General features: G+C 44.8%; 1 protein-coding gene across 2 annotated transcripts in view; it reads right to left on the reverse strand.

Moving 5' to 3' along the window:
• Window positions 1-1,128: 1,128 nt before the first annotated feature.
• The window catches only part of LOC142589581 (organic solute transporter subunit alpha), a 30,880-nt gene continuing 12,381 nt past the window's right edge, over window positions 1,129-19,627 (reverse strand). For both annotated transcript variants that reach the window (XM_075701054.1, XM_075701055.1), the window contains exons 5-8: window positions 16,018-16,176; window positions 9,498-9,609; window positions 3,554-3,809; window positions 1,129-3,254 (exon numbers count right to left, since the gene is read on the reverse strand). In XM_075701054.1, coding sequence (XP_075557169.1) covers window positions 3,028-3,254; window positions 3,554-3,809; window positions 9,498-9,609; window positions 16,018-16,176 — 754 coding nt within the window. In that variant the 3' untranslated portion in view covers window positions 1,129-3,027. The remainder of the gene's footprint in view (window positions 3,255-3,553; window positions 3,810-9,497; window positions 9,610-16,017; window positions 16,177-19,627) is intronic.

The following is a 19,627-nucleotide window of genomic DNA, read 5'->3' on the forward strand; positions in this document are numbered from 1 at the left end:
CACATGGATGCTGCCTGTTGGCAAGAGAAGGAAACAGCATGAATAGCAGATGTGGTAGAATGACTTCACATGCTGAGCTGCTTTGTTTCAATCATGTTTTAATAATGTAGAATTATATTGTGATCTCAAAATGAAAAGATGAAGCAGAATTTTCCTACCACATTGGTTTTTCATTTTCCCCATGAACCAGGCAGGCAACAATGCCATGTACTTTGTTAAATGATGAAGGCCACAAAAAAGCGATCTTGTTGTGAAGTCTGAGCACATATAAAGCAGAAGTAAGTGCAACATCTTTTTTTATAGGTGTTATAATAGAAACGCAGCTTAATGCCCATGTCCAGGTCGGAGAAACCATTAATGTTGGTTGCAGGCTTTAGCTCAATATTACTTTTAAATATTGGGCATGCATTAAGTTCAAAGAGCTACATGAGATCAAAGCAGCTGGCAGTTCCAATTGTTATTCATCATATTTAGAAACTGCAACATGTAAACACTCTGCTAGCAATATGTTCCGCAGGTCATGCACAGTGTGTAAATTTCTAGACTCCTATGGCGAAGTTTCTCTGGTTCTGTAAATACTAGTTATGTAAGCTAATTAATTTTTACAGGGATATAATTTTTATCATATCCACAAATTTCTCACTGCCCACAAAATGTCTATCCACAAGCATCGGCATAATACATGCCTGTTTTCTCTACCTCATAAATATATTGGCTGCATATTATTTTGTAAGCTTCAAATTGGGTCTAAAATGTGAACTGAACTTTAAAGCTCATGGACAAGACATTGTTTACAACAGTGAAAAAAAAAAAACTTGCATGAACGAAGTATCAATGACACTGCAATAATCTACTTGGTACTTTTTAGTAGTCAGATTCGTGCCTGCATTGAGTGTCTGGCAAACAAACTGCGACCAGGAAGAGTCTAGCTGCATTTCTCAGTGAACATGTTATGTTACAGGCAGCTATCCAAAGTGCTTTGATCATGTTGCCACTGAAGACCAATGTAGTTCTCACAGATATACCAAGCAAGTACTGCTGTGAAACACAGTGCTACATAAAGTAAGTCACCCAGGTGATGTGGTTTTAGAATGAAGATCCAATAAATGGATATTTCTGCATAGCCAATTCATTGGAGGACATTTAATTTACATATCTATTTAGCACAGTCCACTAGGCCCAATCAGCAGGTCTATTTCAGGATGAGATACAGACTCCAAAAATGGTTGTGCATGGTTTTCACAATGCCTCGTTTGATTACAAAGACTCATCTACTGAGCCTTATATGTTTGTTTCTTGCACTTCCTTAGCAAACTTTCCAAGCATAGATCTAAGCTAGGACCGGTGCTAAACTTCATCTGATAGCTTGAAACACTTGCACAAGCATAAAGGCCAGCTCTAACATGTTAAAAAATTAGGAGACACATTGTTGCAGTTATAATGTGACTTGAAACCTGGTACAGAAATCACAGACAGCAAAAACATACACACATTCTTATAAAACGAATGCCTGTGATCCGTTTGTTTATATATGCTGCCTTTGCTTAGCTCCATCTGTGAGCAGCTCAGCCTAGCAGTGACCTTTGCACCGTTGCCATCAATGTTTAGCATGCAGAAAGTTACCTTTACGTAATACAGTCAACAACCACTTTTTCAGACATGCCTGATAATTCAGACTCCTTTGTGGGAATGCCACGTACCCCATAGAGCCAATGTATAAGAACATCTTAAATTTTGGTCATTGAAACCCTTTGCTGGCCAACTTTTCGGACTTTTTGCTGTGATTGCAGGTCCAAAATGGCATTCATTGAAGTCACCACCTCTGTTCAGCACTAGCAACAACTTCGTCATCCTCGCCAATGGTGTCAAAGTGCGGAAAGTATGGAATGGGTCCAAAACGTTGCATAATGTCGGTTCCCGAAAGTCAGCTACACCGCAATATGGCAATGTGTGAAGGGGTCCGTTGTCATGGAACATAAAATGTGTTTCTGTATTATACATGTGTGCACCTGCCATTTCCTATCACAATGCGAGCACCGAGATGCCTAATAATTATACTGGCAGGCATTTAAAGCTACCTCGGAGGTGGCTGTGATAATTTGAGCCCTTGAGGGCAGTTAAAAGCATGCACTTGTTTTCGTGGACCGCCCGATTTTTCAAATGTTTTTGCGGTCCTTAGGAAGTACAAAAAATTGGACATTGACTGTATCACGTAACATCTGAAGTAGGATTTTTTCCGTAGTTTAAGCATAAGAAAAAAATACTCAAATGCTGTGACTCAGTGCACAAGATGAAATTTAGCACGATTCCAGATGTAGGACAAGGTGCATTTTTGGAAATAAAAATAAAAATAAGCTTGCAATACATTTGTGCAAATACTGCAATCACAGTGAGAAGGTTGTACCCAACAACAAAACCATGCAGTCATTTTTCAAAACACATTTGTTAGCACCTCAGGTAAGACATAGCTAGTGTAGTTGCTCAGATTTACTTCAACTACAGCAAATCGAATTCTTTCCATTCTAAATGAATCCAAACTTAAAACCAGACACAAGATCCTGCACTCCATAGTGTATAAATTCTATTCCCTTTTAAAACCCAGTTTTACAGAGTCATTAGGCACACACATTCATCCGCAAAATGGAAAAAAAGAAAAAAAGATTGATGAAGTATACCAGGAAGCTGTAACAACACATAACTCATTATCAACCATAAAATCTTGTCATAATCGATGCAGCACTGAGGTTCATGCAGGCAATAAGTATGACTGAGTTGCCAGATTAGAAGTTCTACTAAATTCAAGCACATTGCACTTTGCTCGTCGTGGAGCAAGAAAGTAGGTTTAAGCACATCCCTTTTTAGTTTTCAGGCAGGAAGCTGCCCTTGTTGGAGATGACGAACCACTGCTGTCACTCGCCGGATGGCACAGCCATGTGTGAACTTTGACTTCGTGGCCATACCAACACTCTGCCATGTCATATCAATTGACCAACTTGCTATGCATTGACTAGAATCTAGCCCTCAGAGTCAGTAAGTGAATGCAGCCAGGTATCGGCTACTGGCCTGCTGTGCGCTGGCCTGGTGTGCGTTGGCCTGCGGGACAGTGGACGATCGCTGATGGCTGTTGACGTGGGCTGACGTTGGGGCTGGTGGGCGCAGTGGCAGAGTCGAGCTCGGCGGCGGATGCAGGAAGAAGTAGCGGGACACGGTGGACACCATGAACCCTTGGCCCATAAGCATGGCACTGCTCAGGTCTGCGAGGAGGAAGGATAAACAAAGGTCGGTGCAGTACAGCCATTTCTGGGTCGCCAAATGTATGATCAACATGTTAGACAGCAGTTACTGCTACAGTCGTCTGCATTGTTCATGCCTTTTACTACCTTCAAACATAACAAGTAATAAACTAATTAATTGCTTTAAAAATGATGCAGTGTCTCTGTTTTTTCACTTTGTCAGTGGCTGCAACTTCATCTTTCTCTTTGTTGTAGCAATTCTGGGTCTCGTAAGGACGTTCAGCCTGAGTGAAGCGGGAGAGAAGGGGGAGTGAGCTCACAGACTCCCGTGACCATGGAGGCCAGAGGCGGCACGCAGGGCAGGTGGCCCGTCAGTCCGGCTGCCTTGAATGCAACTAGCTGCAGCCGCGTCAGGGTGAAGTGCAGGTGCAGTACAGTGAACTTGCGCCGCAGCAGCAGCTGCGGAGGCAGGGGCCGCGAGGCCAGCTTGACAAAGATGACAAAGCCGTACGTGCCCAGAAGGAAGGATCCCGCCTGGAGGAGCATCAGGTATGGGGACGCATTGGTCGCCTCCATCTGCAAAGAAAGAAAATCGCTCCTGCTGCTGCCTCAGTTGTTTCACGTGCAGCTCCTTTTCACTAATACGCTAAAAGAGGCATGTTAAAGGAGAAACACTAAATCAGTTCAGACTGATAAAGTATTAATTCCAAAATACTATTTTCTTTCATTTCATGGTAATAGGTTGTTCTTATTTCTTTCTTTCTTCTTTTTGCACACATCACACTGCTGATACCTTTCATAAAATACCATTTAGCAGACTTCCATTTGCACTATCAATCTTTCTTAATCATTTCTCTTAATTTGATGTAATAGTTCTGTGGAAACCCGCAAGGTGGAGGGAAATAATTAATAAAGAAAAAAAACAGACACCCACCCGTTCGTAGCAATTGCTACAAAGGAAACCCATACGGGCTCTTCGAAAGAAAAGCCTCGCAGTTGAAGAAAAATTCATCCTGGTGCGAGACTCAAACCCGAGACCACTGCCTTTTTGGGGCAGCCGCTCTGCCATCTGAGCTAACCAGGCGGCCAGCAGATGGCAGGGCGAAGCCAAATTTGTCAACAACTTGAAGTAAAAGCAAGAGTTTGACGTAATAGTTCTGCGGAAACCCGCAAGGTGGAGAGAAGTAATTAATAAAAGAAAAATCAGACATCCACCCATTCACAGCAATTGCTACAAAGGAAACCCATACAGGTTTCTCGAAAGAAAAGCCTCGCAGTTGAAGAAAAATTCGTCCTGGTCCAGGACTCGAACCCGGGACCACTTCTAATTTAATTTTTCTTCCCTTAATGTTAATTTAATTGAATTTTAATTGGACAATACAAACATATTTCATAGTTTTCGTGATGTCAATGCAAGATGGGCCCCTTATGACAGTCAAGCACAAAAGTTTATAGACCACAGGATATCAGAAAACATTGAACTTCCAAACAGCCTGTAACAGTAGCAAGTAAAAATGTCATTCACACATACTAGTGGAGGCTGGAAATGTGAATAACAGGCTGCGTTGTGACAGCTGCGAAGACATTTAGCTTCTTCTAATATTTCAGCATATATAAACTTTTGTGGTCCGCTGCCCATTGTACATAGATATATATATATATATATATATATATATATTTTTTTTTTCGCGTCCACTCTTTTTGAAGCAGATACTTAAGTTCATATATGCCCTTTCCTATGGCAAACAAGCAAGAACACAGGTGCAAAGGTTTGGGCAAATCAATAATGCATGTCTGGTGCAGGTCTCTCCAGCTCTCCCAGCTACACTGGAACAAGCATTAAAGCACTTTAAGAATCTGTGTAACTCATCAAAAGTTGAGTTTGACAGACATGTCCAAGACTGTGTATGCATACCATTTCATTATGAGAGAAAACACCCTTCAGAAAAGCTGGCCAAGATGGTCACACACGCTTTGTGCAACATATCAGGGGACGTGTAAAAGTCTCGCATCCCCACAAGTGTTGAAACTTATGGTATACCACAGGAACTCCCTTAGATAGACTGCAGTCAGCCTGGCAGCCACAGAAAACGTAGACCGTACAATTTTGACAAAGAGTGTATGTCACAATCAAGCATTCAGGAAAGAAGTGGTGACTTATGTGCGCAGTTGCAGGAGTGCTGTACATATGTCCTGACCAGTGGCGTAGTCAGAAACTTCATTCGGGGGGGGGCTTACTTTGCAGCTCGGCCTCCTCCTTATAGAAATTATCGAGGGATGAAATACATTAAACATTAATAACAGCCGCGTTGCCATTGCCAAAGATACTGCAAACGAATTCTTGAACGCTACGCACTATCAAGACAAGTAAAATATGATTTTTTTCATAAAAGAATATACTCGTAAGTCTCAAAAATTGTGCCCATAATAATTGATATCAATGCTTCTATGTTTTCTGTATATTTAAGAAGTAAAGCAAATATCACACAAACTTTAAAACTACATCAGTTTGAAACCAGCAAAGCCGTGCATGGCTCTGATATGAAAAATGCAAAGGTCATGAAATGAACAAGTTGAGTACAAATATTTTAAAAAGAACTTTGTTAGCTTCCCTGCCTTTCTCACATTTGCATCTCTCTCTCTCTCTCTCTGACATTCAAGAACCTTGTTTACATTTTTGTACGTATGCAACGACCAGGGAAAAATCTCACTGACGCTGTCCTTTGTTAGAATGTATTGCGCAGGAGCAGCTGCCACCTGTTGTGTATTGTGATAATTGCTCCGAAATAATAGTCGCAATAGAGAGCACATATAGAAAGCAGAAGTTCTGCAAAATATGCGAGGACGAGTCAAATGAAAGTGAGCCATTGCAAATATATGACAAACGGGGTACTTTATTCTAAAGTAGTCTCTATGAGGATTTAGACATTTGTCCCGCTGACTAACGAGTTGCATGATTCCCGTCTGATAAAACTCCTTGGGTTGCTGTTTCAAAAAAAGTCTGTAACCGACTTTTTCACGTCATCGTCTGACACGAACTTAATTCCCTTAAGCTGTTTTTTTCTTTCAAATGCTCCAAAATGTGGAAGTTGCAAGGCGACAAGACTGGGATGTATGGCGGATTTTGAAGCGTTTCCCACTTGAACTTTGCCAGTTTTGTATTAACCACATCAGCGACGTGGGAACGGGCATTGTCGTGGCGCAAGATGACCCCATTCCTCAATTTTCCACGTCGTTTGTTCTTGATTGCGACAAGCAGCCAATCCAACGTTTCACAATATGGGGAACGATTAATAGCCTCTCCAGGTTTAGCAAATTCGATACAACAATGGCCCCTGACGATCGAAAAAAAAGTCAACAACACCTTTCCAGCAGAAATGACAACATTTGCTTTTCTTGGGGGCGACGATGAATTCAAATCTTTCCACTGTAAGCTTTGCTGTCGTGTTTCAGGCTCGTAGTAGTGGCACCATGATTCGTCCCCGGTCACAGTTGCTGACAAAAAGTGCTCACCATCATCGTGATACCGGATTGGATGGGTCAAGAGTGCCGAATCTCTCCGCCTTCTGGCGGCAGTTCAAAATCTTGGGAACCCATTGCGCACACGAGAGCCGATAACCGAGACGTTCATGAATTATGGTTTGACCCGAATTGTGACTGATGTTCACAAGCCCTGCCAATTCATCTATGCATATCCTCCGTTCTTGTCTAGCCAGCCTTTGCAATTGTGTTGGGGGTGGTTGTACGGTGGCCATGACCTGCGTGGTCTTGGATCGTCTTTTCAACTTTCACGTCCTTCTTTGAACCGTTTGCTCCAATGCTTCACAGTGGCCAATGAAATGCAATGTTCAAAGTACAGTGCAGCTATACGGTGACTAATTTCTTTTTGGGAAACACCTTCATCTGTCAAAAACCTCATGACACCATGCTGTTCAAATTTTGGAGTGTCAATTATGTCACACAAACATGTTCAAGCCAGTGTATGAGAGCATTAAAGAACCTTGATCCTTACACCTGCGTGTCGCTTTTGTAAATAAGAGACGCCTGTGTGCCACGTGCATGCCTCGCAGATAATGAACTGAGCCATTATTGCGCAGGGTGGGTGGGCTCACTTTCATTTGGCTCGCCTTCGTACATTAGAAATGCGAAGATACAATGGAATATACAAATGCGAAGTAACATCTTGATAAAGGGCAAAAAAGTGTCACTGCAAACAAAGTTCACTGCACATATACACAAAACCTCTCAACAAGATATTTAAATATACGTATAAGTCTCCAATAAATATACGTATCTAAGAAAAAGTCACTATATATGATGCGTCAAACAAGGCAAATAGACGTGTTGCTGGTGGTCGGGGTAACATGCGAAAAACGTATGCGCTCTGGCTGGCTCTGGCAGCACGCACGCATTGAGAACAAGCAAATTGAAGAGGTTCGGTGTATCCTCGCGAATAAAGTCCAAGTAGAAAAATAAGTACGAACGTAGTTACCTTTGCTGGCTTTAGTGTCTGACATGGATGCTTTGGCGTAGATGAAAAGAAATGTTATTATTTTCTGTGGCATGACGGCACAAATGAACCACCACAACGCTTCGTCTCATTGGACCTTGCCGCGTGCTTTGTCAGCTTGTCTGATAGTGTGTTGATTTCGCTTGTCTCGTTGTATGGTCCGATATACGACTTTAGAAAAGTCAATGCACCTTTGGCGTCATATGTTTATAACGAGGGCCTTATAATGTAAAACTATTCCAATATGTTTTTATTCCAATTTCCTGACGTCAAATTTGCGTAACCATCGACGCAAGCATCGGGCAGTCACCCACAGGGTTGTCTGAACAGACCAATCAAATGCTCTCCTCGTTCATAGGTCACTTTTCTTTGTTTGAAAAACGAATAACATTTCCTACATCGAGCAGCTTGACTTATCTAATTGGCTAACAAGAGGCGAGGAGCACGCTCAAGTGGAGATGGATTCGATGGGGCCGAGCCACTGCACTGAAAATTGATAACTGGAGAAGAGGGTGGTGCCGACATATGCTATTGGTCCGCTCTCCATTACTTAGCTTGCGGTGGCTCATCGACAATAGCGGCTGCATGCAACGGAAGCTTAACAATGACGCTTAAATGGATCATCAGCAAAGAATAGTAGGCAGAATGAGGTCGTAAACGTGCCGAAAGTGCTTGAAAATGTTACACGGATACGCAAAAACCTTTATTACACGCAAATAAACCCATGCTCTCCGGCAGGTGCGAGTCCAGTGCCTGAGCGATCGGCGACAGCCATCTTTTATTTCTTTCGGAATGGGGCAGCCTGCGGCTATTCAGAAGAAAATTCAGTTTTGTGCGGCATATTAATGAATCTTTAACGCGTACACGTCACTTTGATGCGGTGAGTTTTTGCAGTTTTGTTACGTCGCGTGAGAGACAGGTGAAGTGGGTGCAGCCCGAAAACTTTTGAGGAGTAGCCAAGGGGTAATGGAGAAAAGGCGTCGAATCAGAAATAAGTATTTTTCTTTTGTTTGGTCAAATCATGCATAATCATTGTGTACACACCATATCAGATAGGGACCTATGCGCTTTTCATGATGTCGTGTGAGGGACAGGTGAAATGGGAGTGGTCCAAAAAAAGTATTTTTCCAATCGCAGAGGGCTGATTGCTGAATTTAGGAATAGAAATGTTTGGAATAGTTTTACGTTATAGTGCTCCAACATTAAACTCACATAGTTCCGGAATTCAATATCTAAAGCACAACTTTGGAAATGTCAATGCGCCTTTCGCATCAAAAGTTTATGAGAACTTTATACCCATAAAGTTTCATAATTTAAATCCAAGCACTCCCTATAGATTCCGCAGCCTCTGCGAAATGTCGCGACGAGCCCGCTCGCCATCCAAACGCCTCTGAAACTTTGTGCTCGGATGGAGCTCCTTGGCGTTAGAATATGTGACTTCCGGTGCATGGGCGTTGCCGCGAAGTCCAGCCCGATTGCGCAATTTTCGCGCTAAAATGTCTTTTCGAGCGTGAAAAGGACATTCTAGGCAAAATAGAGCATGATTTCCGAGGCCGGTGGTTGTTTTGGTCGGCGGGGCATGACAGCTAGTGCGAAAAATTTTGGAGGGGGGGTGCTGAAGCCCCATAAGCCACCCCCCCCTTGGCTACGCCCCTGGTCCTGACAATATAAGCACTTGTGAGTGCTCATCTTTGTCTCTGCTCAGTCCCTTTATTGAGCCAGGTTCCTACACTACATGAATAAGGTACACGCACCTTATCCCCTTCATGGATGCCTGTGAGCGTGCATACAAAGATGATGGTGACCAGAATCAGGGGGATGAAGAACAGCTGGTAGACCACCACCCGTAGGACAGCATACCTTTGCCTGTAATGTCAATAAGGAGGGTCTTTGATTAACCAATTAATTAAAACATACTAATGCACACAGTACACTTCAGGGGAGTGGAAAAAACATATGAACAAAATACTGCGACATAAAAATACAGTAATTATTGAAAACAGGAATGCAAAGTTAAAGTTCTGTAATAAAAATTGGAGGACGCTTGAGCTTCGCCTTCAATAGTGGAATGCGAAAGCATTCCCGTCGACCTGCCAAGGGGTGTAAGACAATGCGCTACGGCGTAGCAATCCCTTACGAGGCGCCCCGCATCGAACTTTGCACCCACCAATCACGTGGTAAGCGCCGAGCAACGCAGCGTTCGGCGCAGCAACGAAACATACACCTGAGCAAACGGAACGAACCAAAGAACTCGATGTCTCGGAGGGAGAAACGATCTACGCAAGCCAAAGGTCATGATCGGCACGTACAGCTGGACCGCGACACGCCATGAAGGCGGACGCGATCATGGGGCTGACGCCTCGATGGGTTCGTCCTCTATCTCGCTTAGGAGCACCACGCAGACGCATGACTCCTCGCCAGCAGCACGGCACACATCGCAGGGGACGCTTTCCCACCAGACGCGCTACGGCACAGCAATCACGTCAGAGGCGTCCCGCATCGGACGCTGCACCTAGGAATCGCGCTGTGAGCGAAAAGAGGAGCCACGTAGGCTAAACACGTGGGTTCGAGTGACACATGCTGGAAGTTGGAAGGGGAGAGAGCGAGAAAACTTATTAAATCCAAGAGTATTGGGGCATCCTCGCACCAATCCCCGCATGGCCCCAATGCGCTCACTCGAGACAAAGGGGAGAAGCAGGCGAATGGCGCGCCACCTGTCGGGGCAGTGCCGTACATTGCGAGGAGGGGGTCCTCTGTGTTTGTCGCAAGATGGCTCTGCATGTGCACCAAGCGCAGAAGAAATGTAGCGGAAACGTACTTCGCAACTTGTTTAACTGTGACTTCTGTAATTGACATGCTCATAATTACAGAGGTACACCACAGTATAACTTTCTACGGCACGTTTCTAAGGCAACAACACATTCACTAGAGGCGCTTTTGTCCCGCTTTGAACCATTGAACTCATGGCTGAGCGGTAGCGTCTCCGTCTCATACTCCAGTGACCCTGGTTCGATTCCCACCCAGCCCATCTTGCAAGTTGTTTTTATTTATGAATTGCCTTCCGGGACTTTTCGCTTACGGCCAACGCCGCCGACACCGACGACACCGGCTTTTCTGCGACACGAGCTCCTTAACGCTGTCGCATTAAAATACGAGCAACCTTAAGCATCAGAACATCAGTGTAGTAAAGACATAAGCAACTTGCAGCAAAAAAAGTTACAGCATGCTACACTCCTGTAACACGTGAAGGCGAAAGCTATACGATCAGAGAGGTCAGCCTTCTTGCAAGACATAACGAGTCGTCGTCTGAAGTGAATGTATGGTGTTGTAGGTCGAGCTCCTCAGCAACACATGCAAGTACCTAATGCACTACCTAAAGGTTCCTTTGTTCCTTCTTTCATTCTCTCTTTCTTTCTGTATTTCTTTCTTTGGTTCCTTCCTCGTTCTTTCTTTCGTTTTTTCCTTTCTTTTCTTTTTTTCATTTATATTCATATTCATCTTTGCTTGCTTAGGTATGAGCCATTGCAATTGGATTGGATTGGAGCCAATTTTATTTGTGCCTGCAGTTGATGCAGTTGGGCTCTCGCACGACTCTACAAGGGCCTACGTCATCCACGAAGTCACCATTACTCTGCGCGGGTCTCTGTTCGCCGTTGCAGCTCACTGGGTCCCTGCCTTTCGAGCGCCCCGAGGACCTGCTGGATGGTCCTGAGCTGTTCGTCTTGGTCGTAGCTCTTCGCGGCTGCCTCGAGCCGCAGTGGGATCGTTCTTGATTTTGCTTCTTCTGGATTGTTAACGCAGTCCCACAAGATGTGCATGTAATTTGCCGTCTCTCTCCGGTGGAGTCTGCACTTATCGGTCGGATATGTCTCTGGGTACATACGATGCATCAGCCCCGGCCTTGGTAGCGATTCGGTCTGGAGCTGTCACAGTAGTACCGCCTGCGCGCTCAACTCGGCCTTGGGTGCAGGGGCGGGCGAGTCACTGCGAGCCATGGGGTAGGCCTCCGTGATTTCGTAGTAGTCCGTCATGTGGTCCTTGTTTTTGAACCACGTCGGACGGTCTGTCGCCGGGGCACGGTTGGTTAGCGCTCGCGCCACGGCGTGTGTCGTCTCATTGTGGTTCTTATTGCGTTCCGACGCGTCGCCCGCGTGTGCCGGGAACCACTTCAGTCTTACTTTTCTGTCTTGTAGTTTGGCCGCTCGCAGTACGCGCTCGGCCTCCCTGCAGATGTGGCCTTTGGGTAAGTTTTGCACCGCTTGTCTCGAGTCACTCACCACCGTGTGGCAGTCTGCGTCGGCGATGGCCAGGGCGATGGCTACCTCCTCCGCTCGTTCCGCTCAATCTGCTCCGGCGCTTCTCACTTGCTGCCGTCCTCGTGGCGCCGGTTGACGCCTCTATGACGATCACTGCGAAGGCATTCCACTGGTATTTGGCCGCGCTCACGTATCGCGCGTGCTCGTTGTTGGCGTGCTGGTCGATAAGAGCCTTGGCCCTCGCCGCTCTTCGTCCCTTGTTGAACCCGGGATTCGTGTTCTTCGGTATGGGGTCGATTGTGGTCTCGCGTCGGACCTCTTCGGGGACGGGGAGCTTCACCTCCACCTCGTTCGAGCGTCCTATTCCCATGTCTTCCAGTATCTTCCTCCCGGCTTTGGTCATGGACAGCCGCTCCAGTTGAGAGGTCCGTTGCACTTCGGCTATTTCTTCAAGCGTATTGTGTATCCCGAGTTGTAAAAAGCGGGTCGTGCTCGTTGACTCGAACAGGCCCAGCGCCGTCTTCTACGCTCTTCTGACGATCACGTTGATTTTGTTACGTTCGTGTGGCAGCCATCTGTGGTAGGCTGCGACGTGCGCGACGTGGCTGATGATGAAGGATTGGACGAGCCTAATTAGGCGGATCCTCTCTCATGCCAGCCTTCTGGGAAGTGACTTGTTTGAGGAGTCGAATCGCATTGGCTGCTTTTGCCATGAGACGGGTGATGGTTTCACCGCTTCTTCCGTGCTTTTCAATGACCATGCCTAGGATCCTAATTTTGCCAACCTTGGGGATCATGTTGCCGGATTTGGTTACGATTCTGATTTTTTCATATTCGCGTTGTCTGGTCTTGCCTCTACTGTTTTTGGTAGGTGGGAGTATGAGAAGCTCCGATTTGCTCGGCGAACATCCCAGTCCGGTGCCTTCCAGCTCGTCTCCTATTGCGTCGATGGCGGCTTGCAGCGCACCCTTAATGTGGGCGTCGCTGCCACCGGTCACCCACAGCGTGATATCGTCCACGTAGATGGTGTGCCTTCGATGTCCGCGAGCTTTTTGGCTCATTACCAGGTTGAACAGCATCGGCGAAATCACCGATCCCTGCGATTCAGCTACTTACGGCTTTTGCCTTAACAAAGAATATTTTGCGGTTGCATCCTGTGTGCTAAACTGCTCAGAATATTGACGTAATAGTTCTGTAGAAACCCGCAAGGTGGAGAGGAGTAATTAATAAAGGGAAAATGAGACATCCACCCAAATGTAGCAAATTGCTACAAAAGAAACCCATACGAGTTCCTCAAAAGAAAAAACCTCGCAGTTGAAGAAAAATTCCTCCTGGTCTGGAAATCGAACCCGGGACCACCGCCTTTCTGGGGCAGCCGCTCTACCATCTGAGCTAACCAGGGCGCTAGCAGATGGTAGGGCGAAGTCGAATTCATCAACAATTCTAAGCAAAGGCAAGAGTTAGCAAGAGGCGGAGCAAGAGCAAGCAAGAGGCAGAATATTATTGTTGCTGCATTGTGCCCGATTGCTAGCCTAACAATCGTCTCTCAAACACACACTGCTATCATACTTTATTGACACCACATAGCCCACCCACCGTGTACATAATTTGTATATTCCAAGAATGTATCACAACAAAACCGTAATATCAATCACTAATGACATGTGCGTGCCGATGAGATAAATTTTAATGCTATAGGTGAAGGGGTTCGCCAAACGAAAGGTTTGATATGCTACTGCATGTTCTATATAAAACAAGAAATCAAAGGACAAGAGAAAAGAAAAAATACACATGCATCCACTCACATAAACTTGTCAAAAGGCAGCAATGTGCACCATGAAAGGAACAAATCATTGTCGTCATCATCATCATCATCATTTATTTTCCCTTAAGGATTACACAGGGGAGGGCGGGGGGTACAGAACATAAAAATAGAAACAAAGGTATTGTTACAGTTTCCTACAAAACTCAGCCTGTGGATTCACATGAGAACAGGAAAAAAAATAATAACAGGCACACTGAACACAATGCAAAAGCAAATCAGCAGAACAGTCACAATGTGAAACGGCAATCGCAAAACAACGAAAACACAGTAAAGTCACAATAAGGTTAGGATTCGAGGTGACCAGTCAGCTGTTCAAGATAATGGAGTTGCATTCGTTGACAACTCTATGTGGTAAATTGTTTCACTCTACATTGACGCTAGGCAAAAATGATTTATTAAAGGAAAATGTTGAACCATGGCAAGCAATGTATGCAGCAAGAGTTAAAAAGGCGACGAGATGTACAGGTTGGCGGGATTAGAAGCTTTCCATGTAGTTGAAGGAAGTTATAATATAGTCGGTGGAAAAGGCACAGCTTTGCAATTTTCCGACGGAACACCAATGGTTTGATTCCTAGGGATGATTTAATTGCACTGACACTTTCTTCACGGCTGTACCTGGAAATGATGAATCTAGCGGCACGATTTTGTATTGATTCCAATACGTTAATTAAGTAAGCTTTGTGCGGGCTCCAAACAGCTGGGGCGTATTCGAGTTTACTTCGAATGAAAGTTTCATAAGCTAATGTTCTTGTGGATGAGGGGCACAGGGCAAGGGTACGCCTGACTTAACCAGGTATCAGTAGCCAATTTTGTGGTATGGTTAGACCAGGTCAACTTGCTGTTAATAGTTATACCGAGATAGCAACATGATTCGACAGTGGATAGGGCTGTCAAGTTTCATGAGTACGGGTGAGCTTTGTTAGAGTGTTTACAGGATACCTGCATAACTTTCCATTTGGAGATGTTAGGTTTAATTAAAGAATTGAAACACCAGGGTTCTATTAAGTGTAAGTCTTTTTGAAGCATTGCAAGGTCTTGTTGGTCTGTAACGCGACGATACATTATGCAGTTGTCTGCAAAAAGTCGTATAGAGGATGAAATTCCATTAGGAAGGTCGTTTATGAAGATGAGAAAGAGAAGGGGACTGAGGACAGACCCCTGTGGTACTCCAGAGATGATACTAGCAGTGGTTGAACAATGATTTCCAACAGCTGTGTACTAGAAGTGATTAGTCAGAAAGCAATGAATCTATGACAATGCGAGAGGGTCGAGACCGAGGCCTGAAAGTTTGGCCAAAAGCCGCTGATGGGGAACACAGTCAGATGCTTGGGCAAAGTCTTAAGTATATGATGTCTGTTTGAAGTGGTGAGTCTAAGTTCAGGTGAAGTTCAGTAATAAATTCAAAAAGCTGTGTATCACATGACAAACCAGGCCGGAAACTGTGCTCATTGTGAAAAAGGAAGAAGTGATCACCAAGATGACATGCTATTTGCAAATATATTATATGTTCTAGGAGTTTACAGGGAATGCTTGTTAGAGAAATGGGGCAATAGTTGGAAGGATCAAAGTGGCTGCCTGACTCATGTACCGGTACTTTCTTAATTTTATTTTATTAGTTTTACTAATACCACTTTACAAATCTAGCTTTATGGCACCGTCAACAAACAAAATGTTATCTACCTCAGTCCTTTTGGCTGCACCATAGAAATGGATAATATCTTGACACGGATTTTGATGCCATCTGCTCGAGCCTACTTAACTTTTATAGGGGAAAATGCACTACGCTGTATACTAATGGAGCCAAAGACTAAACTTACAGAATTTTAAGAAATTTACTGCACCACAACAACCCTAATATGATAAAATGCTTTGAAACCTCTGATATCGCACTGACATACTGGCACTGGGGTTATGGCAAAAAAAAATGTAAAAGAATGAAACGTTGACTTTCATTTCATTTCAATTTTGTGTTTGTGGGTTGGTTATTAAAAATAATCAACCCATTGACACAAAGTTAACAAACATTTAGTTTTCAAAGAATATGTTATCAGTATAAACTGACAAAGTTTTTCTAGTGTTCTCTCAAGGCAGGTGTGGTGCAGCAAACCTAATTAAATGAGTAACGTCATTAAATTTTTGTATGTGACACTTGACAAACTACATTGTTTAAGCAATAAGGAGAGCTGGCCTCACTTGGAGAAAGAAGGTGTCGGGCAGCACCACAGCACACAGCAGATGGGGGGACCCCGCAGTGGCATTTGCTCGTTGATGAGCCGCTGGACAAGCTGCTCCGAGCCCCCCGCATAGCAGCTGATCAGCTCAAAGTACATCACCAGCGAAAATGGAAGATACCTGCATGTGTATTGCATGCAACAGCTGTCAGCTGCACACAGATCCAGGTGATCCACAGCAGCAACAGCCATGCGATCGACCTTCCAGGTACAACAGCATGGCCTAGCCAGAAAGCTTGCCAGAAAAATCCTCAAGCAGCCCGGAACCAAGAAATGCATGGCAAGGAAAACATTGCCACCAATAGGCCTTTCCAATGACAGCTCCCTGGGCATCACCGCTATGCTCACAAAAGCTTGAAGGACAGAAGCAGCACAGGTACTTTATAAATGCGCGCAACAGTTCCCTAGAGTGGTGTTCTTTCATCTCAGTGCAAAAGCCTATAGACACTTTTCACCAAATAGTTTGCTAGAAACAAGGTGGCGCTCCGGGCACTCTCATTTCACATGTGAAGGCTATCATATAACCATGGACAACTGAAACACAGGTGCAGAATAATGACATTAGTCCAGCACAAAAAAAAGCAGCGAAGAGACTACTTTACTGTACTAAGGGTTCAAGCTTTATTAGCTTGAACCCTTAGTACAGACATCAATAGTTTTAATATGCTAATTGCAAATAGATATGCTAATTGTAATCTAATAAATGGGTACACATCTGAGCAAGGCTGCCTCTTGGTTAGTGGACCAACAGCCGTGGTATTGTCGCATGTATCTTTGTATTAAAAGTAAACCAGTTTACAGCATTTTGTAATGACAGACAAGAAGCATCAAAAAAGGATGTTGTCCTTGTGATTATGCTGAATGGCAGTTTGTTAACTCTACCTGACTGTAGCTTTTCTCCTAATGTGTGTTCTACACGCTTCTTTCCTTGCACTGCACCCTCGGAACAAAGTGGACATCTAATCTACCTCCAACCAAGGTTTTGCTGTAGCAGAACAGGCTTTTCTTTTTCTTTTAATAAAAGGCAAGGTTCCAGGAACAACATGGTGACCAGGTAGCTCGGCAACATTGGTGGGCACTCGCTCACGTTTGTAAATATATTAGGAAAGGCTGTCCCCGAATGTCCACCCCACTGTGATAAGCACAGTAGGCACCATCAGACACACACACAAATAGAGGGAAGTGTAAAGCCCTCGGAACAACAACAGCGACTTCAGAGAAGAGCTACTGTAGGCAGCATCTGGCCATGCACAACACAAGCTTCCATCAGTGCGCTTTGTTATGGGAACAGCAGAAGAATGCACCTGTAGACTGTCGGAGTACATGCACGTGCCTAAATGTTAGTGATTTTGTTCATAAGAACCACTAATAACCAGTTAAATGCATTAGACCATTCTCAATTTGGAAATATACGAGCAGAGGTATGTTGACAGCCCATACGATGATTATTTTGTTGGCTGGCAATAATCTAGAAAATATATGCACCACCGTGCAGAAAGAAAAAGAGCAGTTGAACAGCAAGAAAATGATCTGACAGGTGTTATGTAAAGCATACCACAAAGTTTGTCAAATGCCACATAGGCGTACTAGTTTATGAAGTTCCTTTTAGCTGCAATCACTTTTATGTAGGGCACACAGGCCATTGCATCAAATAGAGGTTGACTAAACATAACACTGACTAACTGAGCATGATTGTTTGTTGACCAGTGAAACACCATCTAACCTTTCTATACACTGCCACAATTGCAAGTGCACTCCTCAACTTGCAAACAGTAAAGTTCTGTGCAGACATAAAAATGAAGAAATGCACCTTATGGTATATGGCATATCAATAATATTGTTACGTCTCGAAAGAAACAGGCTTTATTTAAAAGGAATCAAGGTGAGCCTGAGACGGGGCAAAACGTCGTTCGCCTCTTACTTGTGTTCTCTGCCCACACTTCTTCCACTCGTGTGCTACTTTTACCGTAATATTTCTCCCCTCCTAGACGAAGCTTGCTGGGCAAGTCAGTTAAGTTTTCAGAGTGAAGGGCTTCAGACGACAGACGTGTGCAAGCTCAGTCTTGGCGGAGCATCGTCCAGTTGCGGTGAGACGTGCCAGTCGATAGTTTATCTCACTGAACTTGTCAACAACAATGTACAAGCCATTATAGCTGGCGAGAAGTTTCTGATACAGACCACGTTTGTGCACCGGACACCACAGCAAGACTAGATCCCCCGGAGAATAGGTGACATCCCGATGGTGCCTGTCGTACCATGCTTTTGACCGGTCTTGCGAAGCCAGAGTACGCATGCGGGCCAAGCGTCGAGCTTCTTCAGCGAGACACAGAGTCTCGCCGATGGAGAGGTCGTCATGGGTTGAGAAAGAAAATATGGTGTACAGCGTGTGGCGTGGTGGACGAGTGTAGAGGAGGAAAAACGGGCTGTAGCCAGTAGTTTCGTACTTTGCAGTGTTAAAGGGCAAAATTTCATCCCAGTCTTAATGGTATGATGCGATGTACATGGACAACATGTTTGCCAGCGTGCAGTTGCTACGCTCAGTCAGCCCATTTGTTAGCAGGTGATATGGTGTTGAATGGCGAAAGCTGGAAGCACACAATCAAAGAAGCTCTTCTACGACATCTGCAGTAGACTGGCGGCTGCGGTCACAGATGATGACTCGAGGAGGGCCGTGACGAAGAATGATCCAGTTCAGAAGAAAAAGGGAAACTTGGCTGGTGGTGGCTGGTCTTGCAGCACTGGGTCATATGATTGGCAGCTACAATGATCCAATGGTTTTGTTTCCTTTCGATGAGCGGGGAAAGGAGAAAGAAGAGCTAGGAGGCATCAGTGGCTGTAGGAGTCTGGCTGGTGTGGTAGTTAAGTGCTTGTGGGCTTGACACTGATCGCAATTGGCCACATACATTTCAGTCGACCAACACATTCGGGGCCAGTAAAACCGCTCTTGGGCACGATAAAACGTACGTGCTGCTCCTAGATGTTCGGAGGTAGGATCGTTGTGCATGGCCTGCAGAATAGTGGAGCATAGCTTCTCCGGAAAAACAAGAAAGAAGTAGGCACCAGTGGTTGCGAAATTACTTTTGTAGAGGAGGCCATCATGAACACAAAAGCCTCAGGTTGTTGTGGAGTCATGCACAGCACTAAAGGCAGTTGTAGGCTGAGGCTTTCTCGCTGCTCCTTCTCAAAGGTCTCTTTATCAAGGAATGCTGGCACTAAAGAAGCAATGTGGTCAAAGTTATCCGCATCACAAAGTGTCATATTTAGTGACATTCTCAAAAGGCAGTCTGCATCAGAATGTTGGCAACCACTCTTGTATGAAACTGAAGTTTTACTCCTGGAGACGTAGAGCCCAGCGTGCGAGATGACCAGAGCGATCACAGTGGTTGACAAGCCAGCACAACGAATGATGATCCGTGACAATTGTGAATGGATGGCCATACACATCCGAGCGGAAACACTGCACAGAAAAAATGCCCACTGGGCATTCTTGCTCCATAACGGTGTAATTGCGTTCAGGCTTACTTAGCGTGCGACTCGCACAAGCAATGACGTGCTCTTTCTGGTCACATCGT

This window comes from Dermacentor variabilis, chromosome 8 (genome assembly GCF_050947875.1).
Source record: "Dermacentor variabilis isolate Ectoservices chromosome 8, ASM5094787v1, whole genome shotgun sequence".
Taxonomy (NCBI): domain Eukaryota; kingdom Metazoa; phylum Arthropoda; class Arachnida; order Ixodida; family Ixodidae; genus Dermacentor; species Dermacentor variabilis.